General features: G+C 47.9%; 7 protein-coding genes across 7 annotated transcripts; 4 read left to right on the top strand and 3 right to left on the bottom strand.

The window, feature by feature from the left end:
• Positions 1-83: 83 nt before the first annotated feature.
• Positions 84-512, bottom strand: Z517_03879 (uncharacterized protein; the record flags this gene model as incomplete). The annotated part of the gene is made up of 1 exon (XM_013429210.1): positions 84-512. One exon carries the CDS (start codon positions 510-512, stop codon positions 84-86), a length of 429 nt encoding a protein of 142 aa, XP_013284664.1.
• A 692-nt stretch (positions 513-1,204) lies between these two features.
• On the top strand, positions 1,205-2,080 carry Z517_03878 (uncharacterized protein; the record flags this gene model as incomplete). Its single annotated transcript, XM_013429209.1, has 1 exon — positions 1,205-2,080. The coding sequence occupies one exon, from the start codon at positions 1,205-1,207 to the stop codon at positions 2,078-2,080; it is 876 nt and encodes a 291-aa protein (XP_013284663.1).
• A 386-nt stretch (positions 2,081-2,466) lies between these two features.
• On the top strand, positions 2,467-3,588 carry Z517_03877 (uncharacterized protein; the record flags this gene model as incomplete). The annotated part of the gene is made up of 1 exon (XM_013429208.1): positions 2,467-3,588. The coding sequence occupies one exon, from the start codon at positions 2,467-2,469 to the stop codon at positions 3,586-3,588; it is 1,122 nt and encodes a 373-aa protein (XP_013284662.1).
• A 534-nt stretch (positions 3,589-4,122) lies between these two features.
• Z517_03876 (uncharacterized protein) lies at positions 4,123-6,304 on the bottom strand (the record flags this gene model as incomplete). The annotated part of the gene is made up of 7 exons (XM_013429207.1): positions 4,123-4,374; positions 4,434-4,694; positions 4,754-5,022; positions 5,076-5,327; positions 5,380-5,652; positions 5,704-5,813; positions 5,865-6,304. 7 exons carry the CDS (start codon positions 6,302-6,304, stop codon positions 4,123-4,125), a joined length of 1,857 nt encoding a protein of 618 aa, XP_013284661.1.
• Positions 6,305-8,019: 1,715 nt separating this feature from the next.
• Positions 8,020-9,144, bottom strand: Z517_03875 (uncharacterized protein; the record flags this gene model as incomplete). Its single annotated transcript, XM_013429206.1, has 1 exon — positions 8,020-9,144. The coding sequence occupies one exon, from the start codon at positions 9,142-9,144 to the stop codon at positions 8,020-8,022; it is 1,125 nt and encodes a 374-aa protein (XP_013284660.1).
• Positions 9,145-10,475: 1,331 nt separating this feature from the next.
• Z517_03874 (uncharacterized protein) lies at positions 10,476-11,012 on the top strand (the record flags this gene model as incomplete). Its single annotated transcript, XM_013429205.1, has 2 exons — positions 10,476-10,607; positions 10,656-11,012. The coding sequence occupies 2 exons, from the start codon at positions 10,476-10,478 to the stop codon at positions 11,010-11,012; spliced, it is 489 nt and encodes a 162-aa protein (XP_013284659.1).
• Positions 11,013-20,810: 9,798 nt separating this feature from the next.
• Z517_03873 (uncharacterized protein) lies at positions 20,811-21,659 on the top strand (the record flags this gene model as incomplete). The annotated part of the gene is made up of 1 exon (XM_013429204.1): positions 20,811-21,659. The coding sequence occupies one exon, from the start codon at positions 20,811-20,813 to the stop codon at positions 21,657-21,659; it is 849 nt and encodes a 282-aa protein (XP_013284658.1).
• Between the last annotated feature and the right edge of the window lie 1,711 nt (positions 21,660-23,370).

Genomic DNA, 23,370 nt, shown 5'->3' with positions numbered 1-23,370 from the left:
CGCCAGGCGAGGATGAAGCAGAAGATCTCTAATCAAACATCACCATCGGTCATCGCCCAAGGAGACAATGAGTCCCTGACCAATTAATGGTTCTCCTGCATCGCCGCCCGTGCAGCGCTCATGCTGTCGCCCTCTTCTGACACGATTCCTGTTGCCTTACGATGCTCTTCGATCGCCATGTCTCTTGCATGAGCGTCGGCAAAGTGACTTCCTTGTCCCTGGCTAGAGTGATGGTGATGGTGCTCGGTTACACCGTCCTGCTGAGTTCCCAGATGGTGTGCCTCGTGTTGATGGTGCCTATCTTCAAAGCGGTCTTCGGTACCCCTCATCTCTGCCAGACCATGCGCGGCGATCTCTCGATTCCTCTGCTCGCCCTCCTGTTTGTGGAAGACGCTGTCAAGTACCTCCATGGCGCCACCCCGGAGAGCATCACCTGCGCCGTGGATGCCGTGTAGTCCCGACTTGATGTCGTCGACGATGTTTTGGGTTGTCTGCTGCAGTTTTTCGGCCATTTTTGGATAGTGTCAGTGTGGTCTCTGCTTCTCTGCTTCGTTCACAGGATAAGGGCAGGTAGGCTCGACTATGGGCAAAGACGCACACTAAGACGGTGGGTAGGGCATGATTATTTATACTTGGTACTCATGGTGGTGAAGGCTGGCCACATGGATGTTGGCGGCACCAGCGGCACCAGCCGGTTGAAAGATGCATACGTGAGCATGACGTAGTTATCAGGAGACCAGCGGGCGCAGGCCTCGAGGCATATCAGCCTCGAAAGAGAGTCGCGTGCAAGAAGATGCTTGAGGAGTGAGACTTGGACAAGCAAGATTCAAGGACATGTCTGAATTGTTTATCAATGGCATAACAGCATGGCAGCCAGAAGAACATCAGTATCCGTCATGGAGCCAAAGGGTGCGTGGAAGTAAGCTCCCTATTAGGAAAAGGAGTAAACTGTTCGCTGGTACCCCGGACCACGTGTCAACTAAGCCCGCGTCCACCTAGCTAGATCTCTTCCTGCCCCACAATCTTTGCCTTTCCCTCCCATCCTCTGCCCAGTAAAGTCACAAAGGACATTCGACAGCATCTTTCTCCTCGCTAGACCAGACGCAATAGCGTCTTAGTGTACTATTGAAATTTGTGACATTGTTTGGGTGGATATCATGGACCCCAACATGTCTTGTACAACAACCCACAAGCATTCTTCGAAATGACGAGTCGGGCAAACCCAAATCTACCAGTTCCCCTTTCATTTCCGTCACCTGCTGAAGTCAGAAACAAGTCAAGGGCATATGCCAAAGAGATATTCAGGAGCTGGTCCACCCTCCGTACCATTTTGGCGCGGCGCGAAGAGGTGATTCGAAAACGCTGGATGAACAAGAGAAAAGAACAACGCAAGAAAATACTCTTAGCCGCTTGGCCAGGCATGCCTAAGCGACACCGACCAGATTTTCATGAGCTTGAGAAGCCAGCACCGCGTGCTGCATCAAGAGATGTCGAAGCTTTCAAGTATCCTTATGTCAACCAGGAAGATCTTCTCCAAGGACGAGCATTGTTATTGTTCTTGAATTCACGTGGTCGAAATCCACCCCATACCTTTGCCCACGCCGATCTCAACGCAATGCATGTTGGACAGACCAGCAAGATAATTATCCCGGTGTTCCTCAATGGATACACAATGTACATCTCTAGCATATCAGATGCAGGTAGCTATGGCCGCCTTGTTAGCTGGGACGATCCCGACGACGCATTCATGCTCATACAATACAGTCTCCAGTTTCGGCCAGGAACGGGGCTTCTCGTTTTGGAAGTCCAGAGCCAGATCTATTCTTTCCTTCTCGAGTGCTGTTACCAATTATTCCATGATGTACCACGAGACGAGCTGGCCAACCTCCAACTTCTTGAGCAACCTGAGCCACCACCGATCGTTGCTTCAGAGACCTCTTATGCACAACTGTCTTCGTTGGCAGCAGAAGCGCCGTATAGACCACCAGCCAAACTAGATACGCACCGACTTGTTCTTCTGGTCGAGGCCAAGCAGGCTGCTGATGAAGACCACATTTGGTTTCTTAGAGAAGATCCATGATATTTCGCATGGGTAGCTGTTGATCATGCGCAGCATCGCCTGGAAAGCCTTCTCGACATACAGGGCCAACGCCATCCACAAGACGATGACGAAGTTTTCTAGAACTGAGTGCTGAGGAGCGTAGCTGTCGAGGCTTACATGTCCTTTCTCAGTTGGGATATCCTTTACAAATACGTAGTCAGTCTAGACAAGGCATTCAAATCTGCCGGAACTCTTTACCCTAACCGGCCTCTGTCTGAGAAGCTCAACACCGCCTTGGTGAAGTTATGCTTTGCTGCCGAGATGGTTTCAAAGGGCTTGGTTGCAGATTGAAGACTGCTGTGCCAGCTACACCACCAATACGTGAGCGCTTTGTTCGAGAACCCCCAAAGCCCGGAACAACCATCATGCGAGCCATGACGAAACAGAGTGCCGGCAATGATCCCTTACTACAGCTATTTGCCATGCTGTGGGATGCAGACAAAGTGTTTTTAGCCCAGCTTCCCAATCTCGTCGACGAGCTACAGCGATGCGTTGACCGCGACCCTGGTCAGAAGGGCAGAATGTCGTCCTACGTCGCCGGGTATCTCTCCGACCTATCCCTCATTGGACAAATCATTGGGCAGGTAAAGACCTGCTTTCCATGGGCTGCGGGTTTGGATATGGACATGAGCCCAGAGAAGAGAGGTCCGAGCTTCGCTAAAGCATCGGAAGATGCAGCAACTGTCTATCAATTTTTCCGTGAAGACATCACTCCGAACCTCGCACGCATCGTCGTGCCATTCTCAAAACACCTGAAATATCCCATCGAAAAGGCCAACAGCGTGACAAACGTGAATGCCTGTCGTCAAGCTGAAGCTCAACTGGATAGGTTGTGGGAGGTCGTCGATGCGCATTTCCGGAAACATACCGACAAGACACTTCACGAGATATTCCTCAGTCATGATATGAAAGCTCGAGAGATCCATCGTACTCCCGAATGGACACCTCCGCCAAGAGTGTCCCAGCCGAATGACAAGGGGAAAGAAAACGAAGCTCTTGGTGACTCATTTTCACGCCTTAACGTCGAACCCGACAAACCGAGCAGCTTCAAAGGACCCGAAGTATTTCGAGCACCCAAGATCAAAACTCGCGACCCATGTCCCCTGCCCGATTCTAGCAACGCAACACGAGCCCTGCCCAACGTTCTGACTCCGCCCTTCCCAGTCTTCACCCTGCCGCGACGCGCTTACAAAGTCTTCGCCTTTCTCTTCCCGACATCCTCTAATCCCTCCCCAGGCGGCGGACATGCCTGGACGGATTTCCTGCACGCAATGACAAGCATCGGCTTCGCAGCGGAGAAGTTATATGGCTCCGTATGGCAGTTCACTCCATTGGATGGATTGGATTGGGAGAACACGAACACTCGGGGAATTCATATCCACGAACCGCATCCAACGCCGAAGATGGGACTTGGCTCGGCGAGACGGGTTGGGAGACGATTGGAACGGAGGTACGGACTTAGCGCAGAGAGGTTTGCTTTGGCGTGAAAGAGACAATTGGGGATTTGAAAAATGAGTATGGAGGGGGAGAAATTAATGGCAGGCAATAGGAAAACTGCGGGAAGCACTCAGGAAGATTTAGGTGAGTCAGAGTGCGAGTGGCTAATCACAGAGAGAAGATGTAGATGAAGGGAACGGACAGATTTTTCGCATGATACCACATACAGTTGCTCATGTTTGAAATACCAACTCTAGCTCTCTACGACCAATGGCGAAACAACGGTGCGAAAAGTGACAAAGTCCAGCATCTGTCATCTGTGTGAGAAGTGTTCACCTTTAATTTGCAACCATCAAGCAATGACAACTTCATTCGCACAGACTCATCATTGTCGCCTTTATGATTTGTTAGACGACGTTCTACGTACATGCTTTATGCATACCTATACTCAACTAGGATCATCCTTCTAACACAGCCTTCAACGGCGGGGTATTGGGCAATTTCCTTATCCTGAGTTCCTCCTGTTCGAGATATCCCCATCACTATTCCTTCCCACAACATCGTAGTCCTCTACCGACACAAGTTTAGAATCGGTTGGCAATCCTATCTGCAATGCTGCTCCGGCGCCGACCGCCCTGGATAGCCTCACTTTGTCTGCGGATGGTCTCCACGAACTCTTTGTCGTTGTCGACATGACCATCAAATGACCAAAGTGAAGGGCAAGGACCTATCTTGCGGCGGAAGATGGTAGTCTTGATCCACCACGGCAGAACGGTGCCTACTTGATGCTTCATAAAGGTGCGGGTCGGAATGGCGAAGATATAATCAAGCTCCTCCTGTGCTCAAGGTCAGAAGTGGTACAGGAGAGGGACTAGGGGGTTAAGATTTGGTTTACCAAGGTCCTTTGTTTGGTTTCTGGCAACCAGAGGAAAATCATGACGAGTGCACAGATGTTGAGACCGGCATAGAATCCAAAGGCACCTGCTGGACTCATGGCGGACAGCATTCGCGGGAAAGTGATTGAGAGGACGGCTGCCCAAAACAAGCAGGTTGCCACTGCCCATGCCATACCCACCTCACGGTGTGAGAGAGGGAAGACCTCGGCTGAGTATGTGAAAGGCACAGGACCTTCGCCTGGAGAGTAGAAGGCTGCAAACTGTTGGAAAGGGTCAGTATAGTCCTTGTCACGGTGAGAGGAAGGAGTTTTTGACGCACCAAGTAGATGAAAAGGGCGACCAGACCCAGATGCGCTGAACTTGACGATGGGATCAAATAGCAAAGACCTGCAGCGAGCAAGGTCCATGCCATCTGCGGGAACGTGAACAACAGGAGCGATCGGCGGCCGAAGGTGTCGATGGTCCAAATTGCGGGCCACGCAAATACAAAGTTCACGAGCCCAAAGCCCCAGGATGCCAACAGTGAGTCAGTAACAGATGCACCGGCCTCGGAGAACACAGTGGAGCTGTAAAAGGCGATGATGTTGACTGTGCTTCGATTCAGTACATCGTCAAAGCTAACGAAGACTCATTGTACTTACTCCCGCACATTTGTTGTGCAATCATCACGGTGAAGGATGCCAAAGTGGCTCGGCGAACTCGTGGAATCGTGAACAACTGAATAAAGCGCGTCACATAGTTGGTCTTCTTCTTGACCAGGCTGGCCTCCATGCGCAGTTGAGCAAAGATGTAGTACAAATCACGGGCGGCCTGGAGATCGGTGTTTCTGAGACGCTGGAGTGATTGGAAGGCATTGCGGTATTTGCCCTTCTTGATGTACCAGCGGGGAGACTCTAGAGGCCTGTTAGTTATCTAGTGTAGGTCGAAAGGTGTAGGTCAACGCACCTGGGCAGAAGTAAACTCCGATGAGAAGAGGCAAGGCGGGGATCAGAGCAGATCCAAACTGAAGGCGCCACGAGATGGAGCCGGTGTCCTTGACAGCCAGATTGGCACAAGTGCCCAAAAATATGCCGAAAGCTGTCCACATTTGCCAACTCATCACTAGCCCACCTCGAACCGACGCAGGTGCATTTTCTGCGCTGAAGATGGGGACGGTTGAACCCTTACAGCCCATCCCAATGCCGAGCAGAAGTCGAGTGACGAGCAGTTGATCCCACGCTTATGGGGTGTCAGCAAAGGAGTTTACGCTAATTCCATGGATGTACTTACTCTGGGCGACAGCAGAACCAATTGGGCTCAGGAAGCAAAAGACGGCAGACACAAAGATGGTTCCTCGGCGACCAAAGTAGTTGTTGAGGGGATCAGAACACCAACAGCCACTTTAACGGTGTCAGTATCACAACCTGCCATCGTGAGTCTAGGTGGCTTACATGAATGCTGAGGCGATGTAGGGACCGGCATTTATCAGGCCTTGGTACCACTGATTGCGTGCTGCGTTTGGGTTGGGTTGTCCATTTGCCAGCTGGTCGCTGATCGGAATGCCTAAAGCATCAGGGAAGGAGAGGTTGGCGCCATTGGAGCCCGTCTGATCCCAACCCTGTACGGCTGCTCCGATAGAGCAAAGGATAATGGTGAAGTAGAGCGACTTTGGTTGACGCCACTTGTGCAGGACCTCGTTGCGAATGGCTTCTTTCTCCGGCTCGGTAAGACCTGGAACGCTCTCAAAGGCAGGAGGATCCTTTGCGACAAGCGCGCCCCTTACGAGGAGGTCTGTGAGGTCCGTGAAGTCATTGCTCCTTGCGAACTCCTCAACATCCTTGATGACTTCCTCAGTGGAAAGGTGAGCCAAGGGGTTTTTGATCCTAATCATTTCTCAGCCACAAACGTAGCATATAGGCGGCAGGAGGTTGTCCTACTTTGCCGTTGCGCTATTCTCCAGGTCGATATATGTCGTCTCTTTCTTTTCACCCACATACTTCTCATCGTCGCCGCTTTCCATGTCAGGCATATTGCTCTGTAGGCTAGGCAGGGCAGGTGCTTACCTGTTCGTGGCGGGATCGTGCGTGATCTGAGGATCTTGCGATGCCATATTGGTACTGTATCCGGTGGTAGGATAGGTTGGCAGGACTGATTGTAGAAGAGAAGAAGACCCTTGGAGGGCTTATTCAGGTTTATCACTTCCAACTGCCAACCCACATGTTCAGGCGGGGGCAGACACTCATCGCTCACAATCTCCTCGGGGTCCCAGCGAGCGAGCAACGGATCCAGCTGGGGGGAGGGAAGATAGATGGCGACCTTGCATGGCTGGCACGCGCAGCGTCTTCGATGAGGAAGTCGGAATGTACATCATGCCCCGCAACCATGGGGCCGGGGTCTCCAGCAAAACGTTCTGTTGCCAAAGCAGTATCTGTAGCAGGATTCTCGGTGGGTCGGAGGGCCAAAGGACGGTGATATTGGCAGCTCTTGTTGGTTGGATCACTCACATGTTCTAAACAAAGGGGAAATGATCGAGCAGATCCATCGGAACGACTCCGGACCAGCGTTACAACGCGCTGAAGTCTCGGATGCGTAGATGACGATCGTCTACACAAGAACCCTTGGCTTTGTGGATGATGGTTGTTGTCCGGTCTTGACTATCTTGGATTCTCTGCCAATTGCGCTTAAGCTTTCTTGGGAACACTTGGGGTCCCTGGTGTTGGATGTGTCGATCTTGACTTTGTATAGCAAACCCGGTGTGATGGCTAGAGGCTCCTGGGACGGGTAGGCGGCATAGCCGTCAGCGCACGACGACGACATTGCGCATATGGAATCCTCTACTGTAACTGTCAGCAGTAACCCTGGCGCATTGAAGGAATCCTTTTGCGCTGAATTTAACAAATTAATAGCCGGCAAAATGCAGAAGCGATACTCGCATGGAGTGCATCAAGCCCAAGGGGGTTTGTAGACGACCACAACGAAGCGTGTCCTGTCCGTCTTTAGGCCACCAACACGAGCGCCTGTGGAGTCTACCTTGAAGTTCCTAAAATGTTCAATCATGCTCGTTCTCCGGCTGGATTGCCGGTTTTGCGCTGATCTACGGGATTTGATTGATTGTCCCACGTCGGTTGTAATGCCCCTCGACAACAAAAGCCGAAGGTTCGGGGAAAGAATTTGCGGGGAAATAGACAGCCGCTGCTGTTCATGACCCTCACCCCCAGATTTGCCGCCCTTTGGACTGATGCAGACACTTGATAGAAAGTTCACATTCATGACGTCGGTGGACCGCAGGGGGTTTCTGACCCCAGATCGACGTCTCGTGTCAAAGCATAATGAAAACGGCAACACCTCCCGATGACGAGATTGAATAAATGCACTGTGGATGGCGGGAGACGTAAACCATTCCGACATTCCGACGAACCACAGGGCGGCCGCATATTTGACGGTGAGGAATGCAAACTGAGTCATTGAAAGCGAGGCTGCAGTGGAATCCTGATCTCATCACCAAGGTTAAGATTTGGACTGAATACACCCTGTAGTCAATACAATCGAGATCTGGCCAGAGATGAGCAAACCATACAGACTCCCTAGAGTGAGGAGTAAAGTCATTCACTCCTTCATTAACATGTCCAGGACTAGCTTGCCACCGACGCCCGCGTGATAGTCAGTCACCAATTGGTTGAGCTTCGGGAAGGGATATGTTCTGGATTTTGCCTTCACGCCCTTCTTGACGCAGAAATCAAACATGTCTCTCATGGCTTTGTTGGAACCAATCAAGCTGCCAACCACGCGAATGCGACGAAAGACCAGGTCATCTGCTGAGATATGGAACCCCTCGGGTGGGAAAGATACCAGAACCAAGAGGCCGCCGTTCTTCAGCAGCTCCATCCCGTAATCGAAAGACTTCTGACTCTCGGGCAAGATGATTACAGCGTCCAGTCCCATCTCGGATGGATGCTGTCTGCCGTCCTCTGTGCCCATCTCCTGCTTGGCCTCTGCTGCGCTTTTGGTCGAGGCGTCGATAATCGTAGCACCAGTCTCCAGGCTTCGTGCCAATCCCAGCGCCTGCGACGCTACGTCAACTCCAGTTGTCTTCAGGCCCATGTTGGTGGCAAACTGCAAACCCAAGTGCCCAAGCCCTCCTCCGCATCCCATGATCCCTACTCGCTGTCCAGGCTCGAGCTCACATTTTCTCAGTGCCGCGAAGATGGTGAGTCCTGCGCACATCAGTGGTGCAGCTTCCACGGCGGTCATACTGTCGGGAATTTTGGCTACTTGTCGTGAGTCGACCACGGCGTACTCTCGGAAACCTCCTGGTTTACTGCCTACACCAAGACCGCCGCCAGCGTTGGGACAATAGACAGAATAGCCAGGCTCATCGGGGAGGGGGCCAGAAGGATCCTGGCACTCGAGACATCTCCCACAGACATGATTTCCACGGCCCGGGACAGCCACGCGGTCGCCCACCTTCAACCCGTGTGCAGGAGGCTGGTCAGCCATGCGAACGACAGTCCCGGCAAATTCGTGGCAGCCTATGTGTGGAAGAGGTGGAGGGCGCATTTTTCCCGAAGCGAGGACTGCATCTGTGTGGCAGTATGAAGCCGCATCTACTTTGATGAGGATGTCATGTGCACATTCGATGGCTGGCACCGGGAGATCGCGCAGTTGATAAGGCGTATTGTACTCCTCAAGTACATGGGCCTTCATGGTCGCCGGCACTTGGTCGTGGGCCATTTTCTAGAAGATACCGGTATTGCAGGGACTGACCAAGCTAGCCAAGATCTTGATCCGGAAGAGCGATGATTGTGGAGCAGACGATCTGAATGTAATAAAGACATTGTAAGATGATGCTGCGGTGGCTTTGTGGCGTGAGAAGTTCTCCAACAATGGGGAATTGTGGGTGATACCTCCATATCAGCTGGCTTGAAGCTGTGGAAGCTGGTGAGGCTTGCGGATTGAGGGGGAGCTGGGGGACATGAATGGTACGACGCGGACAGGGTCTCGCTTGGCGCGGTGTTCTCGGTACCTGTTGCACACCCATCTCGCCATCCATGCTTACCATGTCACTTTATCCATACCCTGCTCGGTTCGCTCCAAGTGTCATGTGTTTGAGCATCTTGGAGCCAGATGCTCAAGACAACTCGAACGTCTGGGCGCAACGAAGGGTCTTACAACAACAACTAGACAGCACTGACACTAGTCTATCCGAATTTCACATCTAACACCTGTCGCACGATTTAGTCCGCTGTACTCTCCCTCCTTGCCTCTCTCCCTCCTTAGCCGCCGTCGGCCCGTACTTGATGGGTACCTAGTATTCTACGGAACACGGAGACCCTGCCCCCGGCCCACACACAGGCTCACCGTTGATGGCCACCATGCAAGTCAAAGTAGGGCAAATGGACTCGCTCCTGATATCGTGCGACACCGGGTGTGTACCTGACCTCGAGCTCAAGTAATACAGTCACTGACCTGGTCATGCGAAACGTCGCACATGGGGCCGGGCTTGAATTGTCACATGACAATTACCCCCAGCTTTGCTGTGTGCATATCATGCGATGCGGGCTCGCCGCCACCAAGGCAACCTCGAGATGAGGTATGGCAGGATCGGTTGGCCCCAGGGACGGGCAAGCCCTGACAACTCACGAAGGCTTAATGATCTCAAGATCAAAATTTTGGTCATGGTGTCTGCAAAATCTATTATCGTCGATGCTACACACCGAGATGTCGCCTCCAAGCACAACTCCGGGGCCAGCTTCCGCCAACGATAGCAAACCGTGATACCTCCCCTTCCCATCGCTCTTCAAGACCAGGTGGAGATCGCTCCTGCGGTCAAACCCGTTTCAATATAACCACTAAACACGCGAGATCACACCATTCACTCATCGGGAATGCTAATTTTGCCCTCAAGTCATTGGAAGTCCGGGTCGAATGCCGTCGGTGTCCGGGTCCATGTGGCACCCATTGTTAAAGCCTCGTTCATTGGCCTTTCTGTTTCCTATCTACCAGCATAACAGCTTGAACTCGAATGATACAGCTGTGTACAACAAGATTTTATTTAACTGACGATGGCAAAAAAGATGAAGACAGACGCTGCCATCATCATCGTGGGCGCCCTGGCCTTTGGTTTGACCACGGCGTATGAGCTGGCTTCTGAAGGCTATCACAACATCACAGTCCTGCATCGGCATGTTGCCCCAGTAAGGAAAGAGTCTACCTCGTTTGAGAGGTATGCTAAGTGTCCAAAGGTTCCTGACGGCTCGAGCGTAGACATCTCACGTGTGATGCAATTCGACTATGCAGATCCAGACTATCTTCGCCTGGCCTATGATGCGGATAAGAAGTGGTCACAACGTCCCAAGTACAGCCACACTTTTGGTCCCTCGGCGTTTCTCCTCACCAGCAACACGAGGAACCCGGGCACTTACATCGACAGGACCACGGCGGCATTGGCCAAGGCAAGTCTACCATGGAGGAAATTGGACACTGTTGAGGCCGCCAGGCGCCTGTACCAGGTTCTCAGCGGGCCATTGGCAGGTCCTAATTTCGAATGTTACCAGCACGAGCAGGCTAGCTGGGTCGACACTGAGAATGCCATCACTTAACTCCGCAACGAATGTCTCGAACTCTGGGTATCCTTCGTCACAGGCCGAGCTGGAACTATGGTCGGTCTCCAGGTGGACAGCACAGGCAAGGTCACTGCGCTGCGAACCTCGCTGGCACACAGGCGTTGGGAGACTTCCTCGTTCTCGCTGCGTGGCCTGGACCCAAAACCTCGCTGACATGCCCAATTCAGTCCTTTCTACTGGCTAGGTCCTCGCATCTCTCCGTCTGACAGACGCTGAAATGACCAAGTACCGCAATCTCCCCATCTGCATCAGCTTTCGACGGGATGGTTTGTTTTCCCACCCTACCCAGAGACAAACTTCTGAAAGTGGTCGTCCAAGGCTGGGCTTATACGCGGCCGCTGGGTAGTGAGGAGGTCGCTGTCCTGGACTCCAAGATTACCAGCACTCGCCGCCATCGCTTTAGACACCCCAGGGCACGCAGCGTTCCAGTTTCGTACCTGAAGATGGAGAACATCGGCTCAGAGAGGGTCTCAGAGAGGTACTTCCAGAACTCGCCAACCGTGCATTTGATAAGGTGACCGTTTGCTGGTATACGGATACTCCTACAGGGGACTGTATCATGATTCTCATCCAGCTCGTCGTAACGTTTTTATGGCTGGTGAGGGCAATGTGCAATAAGTACAAGGACATGTGACTTGAGGAAGGCCACTGACTAACCGTGCCACAGACGCTTTCAAGTTCCTTTTGGTTTTGGGAAGATACTCTAGCCTCTTGATGCACGGGCGTCTTGAACCTCGGTTGGCGCACAGATAGCAGTTCCGAACAGAGTACCAGTCAAACGAGCGAAGGAATAATGGGTTCGAGGGTGACGGCAGTCGAGGGGACCCGCGAGACAAGAGCTGTCACTTGAAGAGCATGCTAAACTATAGTAGCGTTCATAACCCCGTGAATTGGCTTTCTTGCTGGTCCCCATGCCTGTCCATCACAATTACCACGAGATAACTATCGAGCTTTGTGAGTGTCGCAGGAGGGATCGTAGCAGCGTGTCGACACTCGTCCATTCGAGGTCAACTATCATATAGGCTGGATTTGCTCTGGAATGCACCAGTGTCGAGGTAATGCGCTGATGGTAGATTGACTTTTCATTGTGGAACAGGGGGGCTCTTAGAACTGCAGAACCGTGATTCAGTGGCCGTGTCCCCGTGCCGATATCGGCGTCTCTTTTGTGAACTGGTGCCTTGAGGCTGGAAAGTATCACCGTGAATCTACTGGGAACAGACTGTCCTGATAAGACCTCCGTAGAGTCAGAATAAACGACGATAGAAGGGGGACCCGGAGGACTCCAGTACAGGCAGACACTCGGCAGCCAGGGACATTCATGAGTGAGCCCCTAAATTTATAGGCGTAATTGCCACTAAATTCCCTTCCCGTGACGCCCCTAAACGAGAATCTTGGAGCGTTTAGCGTATTTGACGCTCTCAAAAGCGTCAGACTTAACCGAACACTTCACTAGGTATGTAGGTACCTGCCTAGTAACTACCGAGGTAGATACAGCACCCTAGTAAAAATATCCGTCCACCCCCACCCTACTAGATGTTTTCACCCTTACTACCTCTATAATAAGTAGCTACTATACACTTAATTTATAAGATAATTTAATATAAATTGTAGGATCTCTAGCTAAATAGTTATAAACCTAGCTCCGTAAAAAAAAAAAAAACTATTAATATCGCGTATACTAGCCCTCGGCGGCGATAACTTCGTTAATCCTATTATCTATTAACTTAACTACTACCTTAATCTTTCTAGGGCTAATACTAGCCTAGGCCCTAGTAATTACGCTTATAAATCGCTACCTAATAGCCTCGCTATCGCTAGTAGTATCCTTAAGGCTAGGATCGACCTCGTTAACGAGGTATTTCAGTTTAAACTAGAGGGATTTAATTAGGTTTAAATCAGGCGAAAATAGTAGCTAATCTATTACTATTATTCTACGGTCTACGAACTATTCTATAACCTTTTTCGCTTTATAAATTAGGGTATTATCTTATATAAATATCCTCTCTAGTTCCTAGTAGGTAGGAATGTTTTCCTTAAGTACTTCGAGATAGAAATTAGCCGAATAGCCTATCTTTTTAGACTCCTAGTCGCGCGATAGAATAACGGCGTCTAATGCCTCTTAGCCCTAGATTACTACCTAGATCATGATCGAGAGGTCTTAAGCTTTACCTCGAGGTATAATAAAGTCCTTTTTCTACTTCTATTTTAGCGTACGGAATAGCTATTCGCGTACGATCCTACTACCGCGGAGTATCGAATATTCGTCTAACTAGATAACTCGCGACTATTCCTCCTAGGTCTAGTCTTTATACGCTAGAGTAAACTTAAGTGTCAGAGCTGCTTCCTGTATGGCCTAACGGGGTTAGGCTTCCTTAGTCACAGTTCCTTTATTATATGAGCTAGGTCGAGAGTACGTAAGGTATGAATAGTCGAGTGACTTCAGAATAGTATAGTGAAGTAGATGTCATGAATTGGCTACGAGAGAGTGTAACTATGAAAGGGGAATGAGCGTAGCTATATACTTAAGGGGCATGTCCCGAATAGGTAACTGGGAATGGTATGTTAATATGTTGATATGGTAGTATACTACTATACTAATATATTAAACATTTCCTTTTTAGGTAGTTACGTGCGGTACGTGACCTAGCCTTATATAGTCAGGCTGCCGCCCCGGCAGACCTGCCTGTGGGCACCCCGCGCCCCAGGTTATATGAAGGCCGTTTCTAATACCATCTCCCCTCCTTCCTGTTCGTTGTCCTTAACGTACTTAAGGTAGGCCGCGCCTACCCTCCATCGTCTCTCGTCTTTTTTCCTCTTCCCTTGTTCTCTATGGCTAACTATGCAGTCCTTCCGTATAGTTAAACCTCGCCGATCTATAAAGCCGGTAAAAACTTAAAGTGAGCGTCGTATCGAACTCGCCGATTCCATTTCTGCCGATTTAGAAAATATCGCGATGGTGGCCTATACCGAGTATACTAACTACGGGGTTGTCTATTACTACGACCGCGAATAGTCGTCTTCTTATGCCGAATGTCTCCGGAAATAGCGGAAATGTAACGGCACTTTCTCGATGGAAGAATTCCGAAAAGTAGGGGAATAAAAGAAACAATTAGTTGTAAAGTCGCGGGCGAAGCGAAAGGAAATTGCTCGTTTACGTAAAGCGATGGTGGACGCCCAGCTGGCGTTAGCTACTGTAGAAGAGGAGGACGGTTCCCTATAAGACGACCTTTCTCGCTTGGAGGAGGTCTCGAGTCGAATGTTACGTCGTAAGATGTAAGCGTTGGGTGTCTTTAATGAGTTGCCCGACTCCGAGGAGGTAGCTCTAGCTAAGCCTAACTTTACTTAGTCCGGCGCCCCGAGCGTCGAATAGATTGATTAGGAAGCTATGTTATCTAGTGAAACTACTTAAGGTGTTACTCTTAAGCTTCCTTTAGGGTCTCCTTTATAAGGTAAGCCTCTAGTTCCTAACTGTTTTCTAACTCGTCGTATCCTAACTACTTAATTAGGTACTGGGAAGTACTATACCTGACGCGTCTCTTAAGTACTTTCTCCACGTCGTACTCTTCTATTGCGACTTCTTCGTCTAAAGGTAGTGACTTAACTGGCTTAGCGTTCTTTAGCGCTGGTTCGAGTAATGAAACATAGAATACACTGTAAATTCTCATGTCCTTAGGAAGTTCCAGTCGGTAGTTGACCTTTCCTATTTTTTCCTTAATTCTAAATGGTCCTAGCTTAATATAATCTAATTTCGTACTTAGCCGTTTTATCTTAATGTTTTTTCGTAAAAGGTAGACGGGGTCCCCCTCCTCTAGGGGCGGTCCCTCGACCCTTTTCTTATTTACGTATATTGCCATTCTCTTTATGATAAATTATAGGGTCTCTCGTAATCTTTCGTAGATTTCCTTCATCGTATTAACTTTTACTAGTACTCTCGGGTTCGAGCTTTCTTAAACATTATCTTCTAGCCTCGGGTGGAATCCGTAATTAGCGTAGAATAGGCTTAGTCCTATTGCTAACCTATAGTTATTGAAGTAGAATTATGCGATTAGTAGTATCGTAACCTAATTCGTTTATCTATAGTCTACGTATATCCGTAGGTATTGTTCCAGTGTCTAGTTCGTTCTTTCTATCTGATCATCTATCTGGGGGTGGAATGATGTAGATAGTTTGTGCTTCGTAACTAATAGCCTCATTAGTTCTTTCTAAAACTTCGATGTAAAGAGCTTATCTCGGTCCGTAATGATTTCTTTTGGTATGCCGTAGTTTACGAATACGGTTCTTAAGAATTTATATACGAAGTCTTCTACCGTTAAGCTCTCTAAGTATAGTCTAAAGTAGGAGAACTTCGTGAGTCTATCGTATATCACTAGAATACTATTATAAGTTATACCCGTAAGGGGCTCTCTTAACTTTAGTAGTTTCGTGATAAAGTCTATTATAATTAATGTCTACGCGCCCTCTAGCGCCTATAGTAGCTGTAGTAATCCGTATGGTTTATATCTATTATACTTATCTTATGCATAAACTTCGCAGTTCCGTGTGAATTCCTGGATGTCTTTCCTCATGTTTTTCTATGGTTCGTGATATCGAGTAATTAGTTCGATTATTTTGTCCGTTCTTAGGTATCCTATAAGTAGGTTATTGTAGTAGTATTCTATAACTACTTTCCTATTTTCTTATATTTTCTAGGGCTGTTTCAGTCCCGTTATGTCTTTTATCTAGATTCTTATATCGTACCCGTTGTTCGTATTGTATAACGGCCCTCCTACTGCGTAAGTAGGCTATACGTACGTAAGGTACTCTCCTTCTTATCGTAGTAGCGATGCGGGCGTTAGTTTGATGTCTATCATATAATCTACTCTTCGGCTTAGAGCGTCTACTCTACCGTTCTCTTTTCCTTTTATATAGTAAATCTGGAAGTTATAAGTAGTAAGTGTTTCTACCTACCTTACCTATCTTCGGTTGAGAACCTTAGTCGTATTCCAGTATAGTAGGTTCTTATGGTCTAAGTATATCTTTACCGTATGTTTCGGTCCTTCGAGGTATACTCTCTAGTACTTCAGTGCTTCGACGATAGTAAGTAGTTCTTTATCATATATATTATAGTTTAGCTCTAGTGCTGTCATTTTCCTTGAGAAGTAAGCTACTAGCCTTATCTTTTTATCTTATCCTATCTATATTAGGACTGCGGCGATCGCGCCGTCTGATGCATCCGTTTTAAGGAGTGTCTGGAGGTCTAGGTTAAAGATCGTGAGGATCGGAGCCTCCGTAAACGCCTTCTTTAGTTTCTATATTACTTCCCGGGCGTCGTCTATTAAAGTAAAGATCGCGACTCCCTTCTTTATTAGACTCGTTAGGGGTGCTGCGATTCGCGAATAGTTCCTGATGAACTTCCTCGAGTAATTTACGAATCTAAGGAACGCTTATAGTTCTTTTAACGTTATTAGTTCTGGCCATTTTAATACGCTTTTAATCTTATCTAGATTAATCTATAGTCCGTCTTACGAGACGATGTAACTAAGGAACTTTATACTTAGTTTATGGAACTGGTACTTTTCTAGCTTAACTGGTAGTTAGTATTCCTTTAGTGCTTCCAGTACCTTTATAACGTATTCTACATATAACTTATAATCCTCCGAGTATATTAGGATGTCGTTAAGGTATGCGACGTAGAAGATGTCTAAGTATTTCCGTAAGACGTTATTAATTAGTGCTTGGAACGTCGCTGGTGCGTTAGTAAGCCTAAATAGTATCACGCAGTATTCATATAGACTATAGCGGGTCCTGAAGGCTATCTTCCATTCTTCGCCTTCTTTTATGCGTATACGGTAATACGCGTCTCTTACATCGATCGTTATAAAGTACTTCGCGCCCCTAAGCCTATCCTATAGCTTATTAATCCGTAGTAGCGGGTATATATTTTTGACGGTAATGTCGTTCAGCTTCCGATAGTCTATATATAATCGGAGTTCTTTACCGTCCTTCTTAGGGATAAATAGGATCGGATAGCCTACTTCTAATTCCGAGGGTCTAATATAGCCTTTTATTAAGTTATCCTTAAGGTATTTACGTAAAGCCTGTTACTCTACTTCGGATAGTAAATAGAGCGGTCCGAACGTAGGTTTCTTTCCTTCTTAGAGTCGTATTTCGTGGTCCTACGGCTTATGTTTAGGTAGTGCCTCGAGTCCTACCTTCTTTTTAAAGACTTCCTTAAGTCCTTCGTATTCTAGCGGGTATACGGATACTTCGGCCAGTATTTTCATGGGTCGTACCTAAATTTCCTTTTTCTCGTAAGATTATACCGCCATTACCTCTCGGTCTTGAGGTCTTTCTATATGGTTACAGTTATCGAACCGTACCTGGACCTTTATCCAGTCGATAATAGGGTTATACCTTTTTAGCTATGGTATTTCGAGCACGATATCGTATTTCGTCTCCGCGACGTTAAGGCTGATCTCTTTATAGTGCTCGTCGATCGATAATCGAATTCTTCTTAATTCGTATATGACGCTGGATAATGCTTTTCCGGTAAATCCTGATAGTTTATAAGATGTAGCTCTCTCGTATCTCCATTCTTTTAGCTTATTAGCTACCCGGTAGCTAACGATGTTACCGGTATATCCTGAGTCGATGAGGATATGTACTTCCTGATCCCCTAGGGTTCCGTGTAGAATGATCGAATGCGAGTGAGTCGCTATAGTTATTCTATATAGTTCCTCTAGTTGATCCCTTACTACGCTTTTCCCGCGGGCCCTCTTCCGCTCGCGCCTTAGTGGAGCTGTTCTTCCTTAGGCGACCTACTCTATAGGCCGTCCCTACCTTAGTTTTTTAGCTAGTATAGGTGGTCTATCTTCCCGCCTCGCGGGTCGGATACCTTATAGTTCTAATCTCTACATCGTTTAACTGACGCCTAGTGTACCTCTCTAGCTTCTTTAATTAACATTCCTAAAGCTTCCGGCTGTAGATAGTCTAGGTGTCGTTTATGATAATAGGGTATGTTCCTTAGCGGACATCTCGCTACCTTATTATAGGCGAAGTTACCCCTAATTAATACTCCCTCTAGTATCTTATCCACGTACGGTACGGGGACACCTCGTTCTCTATAGATACGGAATACCTCTAGGATTCTATCGTCGTTTAACCCTAGTATTCTAGCTCGTTCGTAGCGCTCTCTAAGGATTCGCCGTTCTTCTAAGATCCTCATCATAAGTCTGGCCATTTCTTAGAGTATTTCGTCTCGCTGTTCTTCGGTTCCTCCTACTCCGAGGTCTCGTACTCTTTATACGATCCGAAGAGCCTCTTTATATAGTTATTCGAGTATCGTAAGTATAGTTAGGTGCTCGTCGTCTTCTTCCCATTCGTTTAGGTCGAATCGGCCCGTTATGTTAATTTCCGGTTCTACCTAGCTTTCTTCGATCTTATATATATATTAAGTTTCTAGGTTTCCCCCCTAATGTAAATAAATATAGCCCTCTATTTGATTCCTAGGGCATTCCGGGTTTTTATATAGGATAATCGAAAAGATCCTTTCCCTTAATTTTAGTTCCTCTATTAGCTCGTAGACCGTATAGTAGTGTTAGAATATAGTTCCTTTTAGGTATATAGGATCTACGCATTCCTTATCGCTCCAGTACTTCGTTTTAATGTGGATGCGATTCGGAGTAATGGCGAGGATTGTTACGCTTTAGTAATTCACTAATTCTCCTGCGTAAACTACGTTTACTTCTGGTTTTATCTCTAACCTCTTTACCTAACTCTTTTTCTGGGGTTCTACCTGATTTACCTGTTTCTTTAGGGACTTACATTCCCTTGTATAGTGACTAGGTTTTCCGTAATTGTAATAGTTCCCTTGATTCCTTAACCTACTTAGCTTCCTACCTTACTTTATATCTTTAACTTAGGTCGTCCCTCGTTTTTTCTAGGCTTAGTCGAGGTCCATCGGCATTAGTCTATAGTATGGTTACCTTTATTTCTTAGTATTAGACCTTTATCCCCTTACTACGAATCCTCGACGGTAACTGTCGTGGCGTTTATATTCTTAGTAGTCGTTATCGACCTAGATCGCTCCGTTAATCCAGTCTTCGATTTTTTCGCTCTTATACGTTCTTATTTCCCATTTGATCGCTGGCTTAAGGCCTTCGCGGAAAATAGGGATCGACATACTATCACCCTACCTAAGTACTACGTTTAGGGTTCGGAACTTAGTTATATAGTCTTAAACCGAGCCCGTTTAGCGTAGGTTTATGATTTATCGTTCCGCCTCTTTTTCTTCGTCCCTTACTCCGAACACCTTCCGGACCTTCGTCTTAAACCCCTAGAAAGTTCGAAACAATGCAATAGTTTCGTCTTCCCTATTATCTAGCTGATTCTCTATATAGTCTTTAATGAACGGGCGGAGCTAGGCTTCGGCTCCTCCTTCGAAATAGCTTCCTATAAAGAGGATCTTTTATATGTCGCTTAGGAAGTCTCCTAGGTTTATTAATAGATATATATCTATATAGTGAATAAAGGGTATAAGTCTTTCCTACGCTCCATTAAAGGGCTTAGGTAGGTTTCCGATCTTACCCTTAGGTACTAGTTCTACCGCAATAGGAGCCACCGACGCTATCTCTACTGTAGTGGTATCTGATGGTGTCGGTCTTGGTATACTTAGTCCTGCCATCGTGTCGTTTAGAGATAGTCGTGACGCTTATCGTACGAGGAGTTCGTCGGTTGGGGATGTGGGCCTTATATGTCTTCCGTAACTACTTATAAAGGTCGTCTCTCGTACCGGTGTATAGTAGCTAAAGTATTAGAGCTGCTTCCTATATAGCCTAACGGGGTTAGGCTTCCTTAGTTATAGTTCCTTTATTGCATGAGCTGGGTCGAGAGTACGTAAGGTATAAATAGTCGAGTGACTTTAGAATAGTATAGTGAAGTAGATGTTATGAATTGGCTACGAGAGAGTGTAACTATGAAAGGGGAATGAGCGTAGCTATATACTTGAGGGGCATGTCCCGAATAGGTAACTGGGAATGGTATGTTAATATATTAATATAGTAGTATACTACTATACCAATATATTAAACATTTCCTTTTTAGGTAGTTACGTGCGGTACGTGACCTAGCCTTGTATAGTCAGGCTGCCGCCCCGGCAGACCTGCCTGTAGGTACCCCGCGCCCCAGGTCATATGAAGGCCGTTTCTAACATTAAGGCGTTTACGAGTATATTCCTTAGTTAGTTTAGGCCTATTTTTAGTCATCTAGCGGCGTAATCCGTAGTCGCGTAGTACTCTTCGAACGGTATTAATTAAGACATTAAGATCGTTATTATCGATTAACTATTAATAGGAATACCTAGGAAATTTCTTTACGTAACGGATAAGTCTTCTCTTTAGAGTATTCGATAGTTTTTTAGGTCTACTAGAGCGTTAATAGCTCTATAACTTAAGATAATTAAGAATGTACTAGACTAAACTACGAGGTATTTAAACGATATCGGCGATCTCTCGCTGCGACTTTCCAGCTAAGTGAAGTCCATTAATTATACTACGTATAAAATCAGAATATTCATTACTTTTTATCATTATAATAGTAATTATAGAGAGATTAAGCGAACGTAGTTAAAGTAATTAAAGAAATAAGTAGTGGTAGCTGAAAATCTAGTAGGTGGAAAAATGGTGGGGTGAAGGATATTTTTGCTAGGGTGCTGTACCTGGAGTACCCAATCGAAGCTACAGGACATGTATTAAATGGTCTGCTCATTCACCATTTCTATCTCGAAGATTGTTCGTCATGGCCTCATCGTCACCAGCAGACTCGCCCGCAAGATCATTGTCATTTACCTCATTGAACGACGAAAAGCCGACAACTATTATCCTTCTGCACGGAGGCTTCACATGCCGCCTCGAATTTGCGCTCGTGCTTCCGCACCTCTCTGAGTTCCATGTCCTCGTCCCTGACCTACCGTTGCATTCTGCGTCACGCCACATTAAACCAGGCACGATCGATAACTCAGCCTGCTATGTCGCACGACTCATTCGATCGCACGCCCATGGCGGAAAGGCACACGTCGTTGGCGTCTCCATGGGAGGCTACATAGGCCAGTGCCTCGCCTTGCACCACCACGACCTCGTCCTCTCACTCTTTGTTACAGGTGCTGCGCCAGTGGTCGGAATACGCCTGTTCATGGCGCGCTGGACAAGGCTGACCTATTATACGATGAGGTTTATGCTGCATTGGCTCCCTGACTGGGTTTACCGGTATCAAGCTTCGCTACTTGGCCTGAAACTTAGCGACAAATTGGTGGCTGAGATGAGGGACAACATCACTTGGGAGTTGGTCCAAGATATGTTCCCGTGGATCTTGTCATTCACCCTGGATCACGTGCGCCAGTTGAAAGTACGGACACTGTCTGTTGCGGGGGCGCAAGGGGATGATGTGCCTATGACAGAGAAGACGGGCGAAGCGCTGAAGAGCAGGCGGACTGAACAGGACGTAGCGTGGCCTGAGGATGGGTCGGGAGCAATTGTGCTAAGAGAGGCAACGCATGGATGGGACATGCAGTTTCCAGAGCTCTTTGCCCAGGGGGTATCGGCCTGGGTCAAGGGGGAGAGATTGCCCAATGAGTTTGAGAGGATTTAGGAGCTAGAGAACTCTATGGGAAAAGATGTCGCCATGAGATTGACGTTTTAATCGAATTTCGGTGCTAGAATTCCAAGACCAGCGCCAAGGACGGCTCGCATTAGGGATCTGCTTGGTGGCAGAGACTGAGGCGCTTTGACACTGATGAGGGACTGTATCTCAGAACTGAATACCACGTCTCCGTCTAATTCGGCGAGTCGTGGTCGACGCCAGCTAACCAGCTCCGCCCCCGCACGATTGCCTCGATTCATCCCAAAGAGCACCGCAGACCTCAATAGTATGCGCCAGAGGACGTTTTGTTGAAGGACACTTCAGGAAATTCTGGGCTCGGTATGTCGAGCAGATCTGCGTACTTCGCTTCTAGTATCTCATGGAAGAGTCGAATCAATGGTTCCAATGAAGGTCTCAACGGCCGAGCCGGTCCGGTTTGTCCCCAGAAGCTGTGGCAGGACCAGGGAGTCCGTTAGCGGGTTATGCACCGGCCCATCTGGTAAGGTCAGTTCTCCACCAACGAGATATTCCACGCCGGATGGTTACCTGCAGTACGTGGGGGTACGGACGACTGCTGATCATGGTGATCTCATCTCCCCAGAGACCTCCATCTATGTTGCAGCCAGCTCGAAGTCGTGACTTCGCCAGCAAAGCACCAACAGCTTTAGCACTCCCAAGGTGTGTCCGAATATGGCCATTCGGTCGGTGTCTAGCGAGTGTATTCCGAGCTGCTGGAAAAGGGTACCTTTGGTCACGGTGTCAAATACGAAGGAGACGTCCGCAATACGAGGTTCAAGTAGTGTGAGGATACTGTCCGTGATTGTAACGTGGACATATGCCACATAACTGTCGTCTGTGTACTTAACGATTGTGCCATCATGGGCATGATTTATCGCAAGTACATTGAAACCCAATGAGGCAACCCACTGTGTTATTATAGCGTATACCACACGAGGGGCCAGGTAGCCGGGAGAGAAGAATAGAAGTAGTGCAGTGTTGTTCTCTGGCGGCTCCGGGCACACTTGTAGCTGGAAGTTGTCGAAGCTTATATTTGGTATGTAGCATGAAAATAGGTCTGTCAATGCTGCCGCCGACGTGAGCGGTACGTAGGTGATGTGTTTAGTCTGTTGACAGGTATTTAGCTGATGTAGTGTCAACATCAGCCGACGTGGCTCATTGCAACACGGTGCAAAATGGTTCACTCGACTCATGTCTGTCCGAGGAAAATGAGTGACGTGGACATTAGCCGACCTGGGAGGAGTTGTGGGAAAGGTTGTTTGGACTAGAGTGCCCAGGAGGCAAGGTAGTACAACTAGAGAGCGCATCATGACCAGGACCTGAGAGGTGTGGCTGCTTACAAACTACCATAGTGCCCTCAGTTGCTGGGGCGATTTGAGCAATAATATATAGACTACGAGGCATTAACATTGCTCACTGGAAAGCGCGGGGTAGTGTCACTAATCTTGAAAGTAGTTCAAAGGGAGCCCGGTGGTTTGAATAGCCCTGAGCGGCAACAGACAACAATGGATAGTATCTTACAGTCCATTCCATCATGTCCTCCGGCCAAGGTCACCGAGACTATATCGGCACTTGATCAAGTCCAGATTTGAGCGCTTTGACCGTATGCCGAAATCCGTGGGCCGGTGTAATTGAGATGACATGGATGGGATAGAATTTCACATACTGTCTATTCTGCAGAGACCACCATTACCAATCAGGG

The sequence above is a fragment of the Fonsecaea pedrosoi genome (assembly GCF_000835455.1).
Source record: "Fonsecaea pedrosoi CBS 271.37 unplaced genomic scaffold supercont1.3, whole genome shotgun sequence".
NCBI classification, from domain to species: Eukaryota; Fungi; Ascomycota; class Eurotiomycetes; order Chaetothyriales; family Herpotrichiellaceae; genus Fonsecaea; species Fonsecaea pedrosoi.
Note: the sequence above shows the minus strand (reverse complement) of the source record. Positions and strands in the feature narration are given on the sequence as shown.